The 2166-nt window shown below is 39.1% G+C and overlaps 1 protein-coding gene across 8 annotated transcripts in view; it reads left to right on the top strand.

Moving 5' to 3' along the window:
- The window catches only part of Cdc27 (cell division cycle 27), a 48491-nt gene that overhangs the window by 35248 nt on the left and 11077 nt on the right, over nucleotides 1-2166 (top strand). For all 8 annotated transcript variants that reach the window (XM_021212077.2, XM_021212080.2, XM_021212079.2 and 5 more), the window contains one exon: nucleotides 628-836. In XM_021212077.2, coding sequence (XP_021067736.1) covers nucleotides 628-836 — 209 coding nt within the window. The remainder of the gene's footprint in view (nucleotides 1-627; nucleotides 837-2166) is intronic.

The following is a 2166-nucleotide window of genomic DNA, read 5'->3' as shown; positions in this document are numbered from 1 at the left end:
GGGAGGCAGAGGCAGGCGGATTTCTGAGTTCGAGGCCAGCCTGGTCTACAAAGTGAGTTCCAGGACAGCCAGGGCTATACAGAGAAACCCTGTATCGGAAAAACCAAAAAAAGAAGAGAAAATGATAGTCAGGAATTTAAATTTCTTCAGTTCTTCTAAATAAAATCTGAGGACTGATTTTAGTTACAGGATTGGTTTTATTAAAAAAGGAAAATAAAAGTTTGTTCAGAGAAATGACTTAATGTGTAAAAATGGTTGTGCTAGGATGAGATCCTGAATTTGAATCTCCAGAACCCACATAAATGCCAAGCATAGTATAAATAAACTGCTCAAATCCCAGAGCCTCTGCAGGCAGGAGACGGGGAGCAGAGACAGGCAAAGCCCCTGAAAGCTTGCATGCAGCTAGCCTCCTGCACACAACACACATCACAGAGCCTTCCTCAAGCAAGGACAGCAAGGATCCACACGCACCACACGGTTGCAAGGATCCACACGCACCACACGGTTTCTTAGGTCAAAATAAATTCAAATACAAAAAAATTAAAATCCTAAGTTTTTACTTTGAGGACAATTTTCTTTAGAGCATAAAAACTTTGAACTGATGGGTTTTTGTTTCTGTTTTGTCAGGCCTGGTGTGCTGCAGGGAATTGTTTCAGTCTACAACGAGAGCATGATATAGCAATTAAATTCTTCCAAAGAGCTATCCAGGTCGATCCAAATTATGCTTATGCCTATACTCTATTAGGACATGAGTTTGTGTTAACTGAAGAACTAGATAAAGCATTAGCATGTTTTCGAAATGCTATAAGAGTAAATCCCAGACATTATAATGCATGGTAAGTAAAGAGACAAAGTCTTACTAAAAATGATCTTACTTTATTTAATTTGTTTGCATGTGTGTATTGTGTATGTATAGACTCTGTGGGCCACAGCCAACAATGGCGGTTAGAACATAACATTAAGTGTTGGTCTCTCCAGAAATGACCTGGGCCTGCAGGTTTGGCAACGGGCACCTTTACCCACTTTTTTCTTTTTAAGATTGTTTTAGTAGGTATGCCTGTTAGGCTTTTATATGTGTGTGTATTATGTATTACCACATACATGCCTGGTGTCTTAGCTAGGGTTACTATTTCTGTAATAAATATCATTACCAAAAAGCAAGTAGGGAGGAAAGGGCTTATTTGACTTATACTTCTATATTACTGTTAATCATCAGAGGAAGTCAGGAAGAGGGACTCAAAGTAGGAACCTGGAGGTAGAAGCTGATGCTTGCCTCTTATGGACATAAAGCCCTGGATTCTATTCTAGCCCCCGAACCACATATACTGATAAGGCATAGTGGCTCATGCTGTAATCCCAGTACTGGTGAGGTAGAAACAGGGATCAGAAGTTTGGGGTTGCCAGGCAGTGGTGGTGCACGCCTTTAATCCCAGCAACTTGGGAGGCAGAGGCAGATGGATTTCTGAGTTCAAGGCCAGCCTGGTCTGCAGAGTGAGTTCCAAGACAGCCAGGGCTACACAGAGAAAATCCTATCTTGAAAAACAAAACAAAACAAAACAAAAAGTTCAGGGTTATCTTTGGCACATAGTGAATTGGAGGCCAGCCCCACTAGGCTACATTTATTTCCTCTTATAAATAAATAGTGCACAGACCAAACATTTATCAATAATAAAACATAAAGAAATCATAGGAAAGATCAAAGTCTGTAGTATATTAATTTATGTGTGAACTTGTCTAAATGTAAGTAAAGTCTAAAAATTTAGAAAGGAGCCAAGAAAAGGTACTATTAGGTAATAAGAAAGGACAAAGTTTGGGCAAAAGGATATGAGTTGAAGAAGCAGATATAAGACTTATATTTTTCTGTTTCAACTTGTAAGTTTTTTGTTGTTGTATTTTGTTTTTTATGGTGGATGTGTGGATTCCACTTCCTTTATACTGATAAACCAAGAACCATTTTTAACTTTACAAATGAATCAATGTGTTACGATATTTCTTTGAGACGGTGATTATGAAACATTGGTCTTTCTTTTTTAATTTTATGAACCATTAGCCCAATAGAAACTAAACATAGGGGCTGGTGAGTTGGCTCAGCGGGTAAGAGCACTGACTGCTTTTCTGGAGGACCTGAGTTCAAATCCCAGCAACCACTTGGTGGCTCACAACCAC

This window comes from Mus pahari, chromosome 14 (assembly GCF_900095145.1).
Source record: "Mus pahari chromosome 14, PAHARI_EIJ_v1.1, whole genome shotgun sequence".
Taxonomy (NCBI): Eukaryota; Metazoa; Chordata; class Mammalia; order Rodentia; family Muridae; genus Mus; species Mus pahari.
The sequence above is the reverse complement of the archived record's forward strand: the minus strand, read 5'-3'. Positions and strand labels throughout refer to the sequence as shown.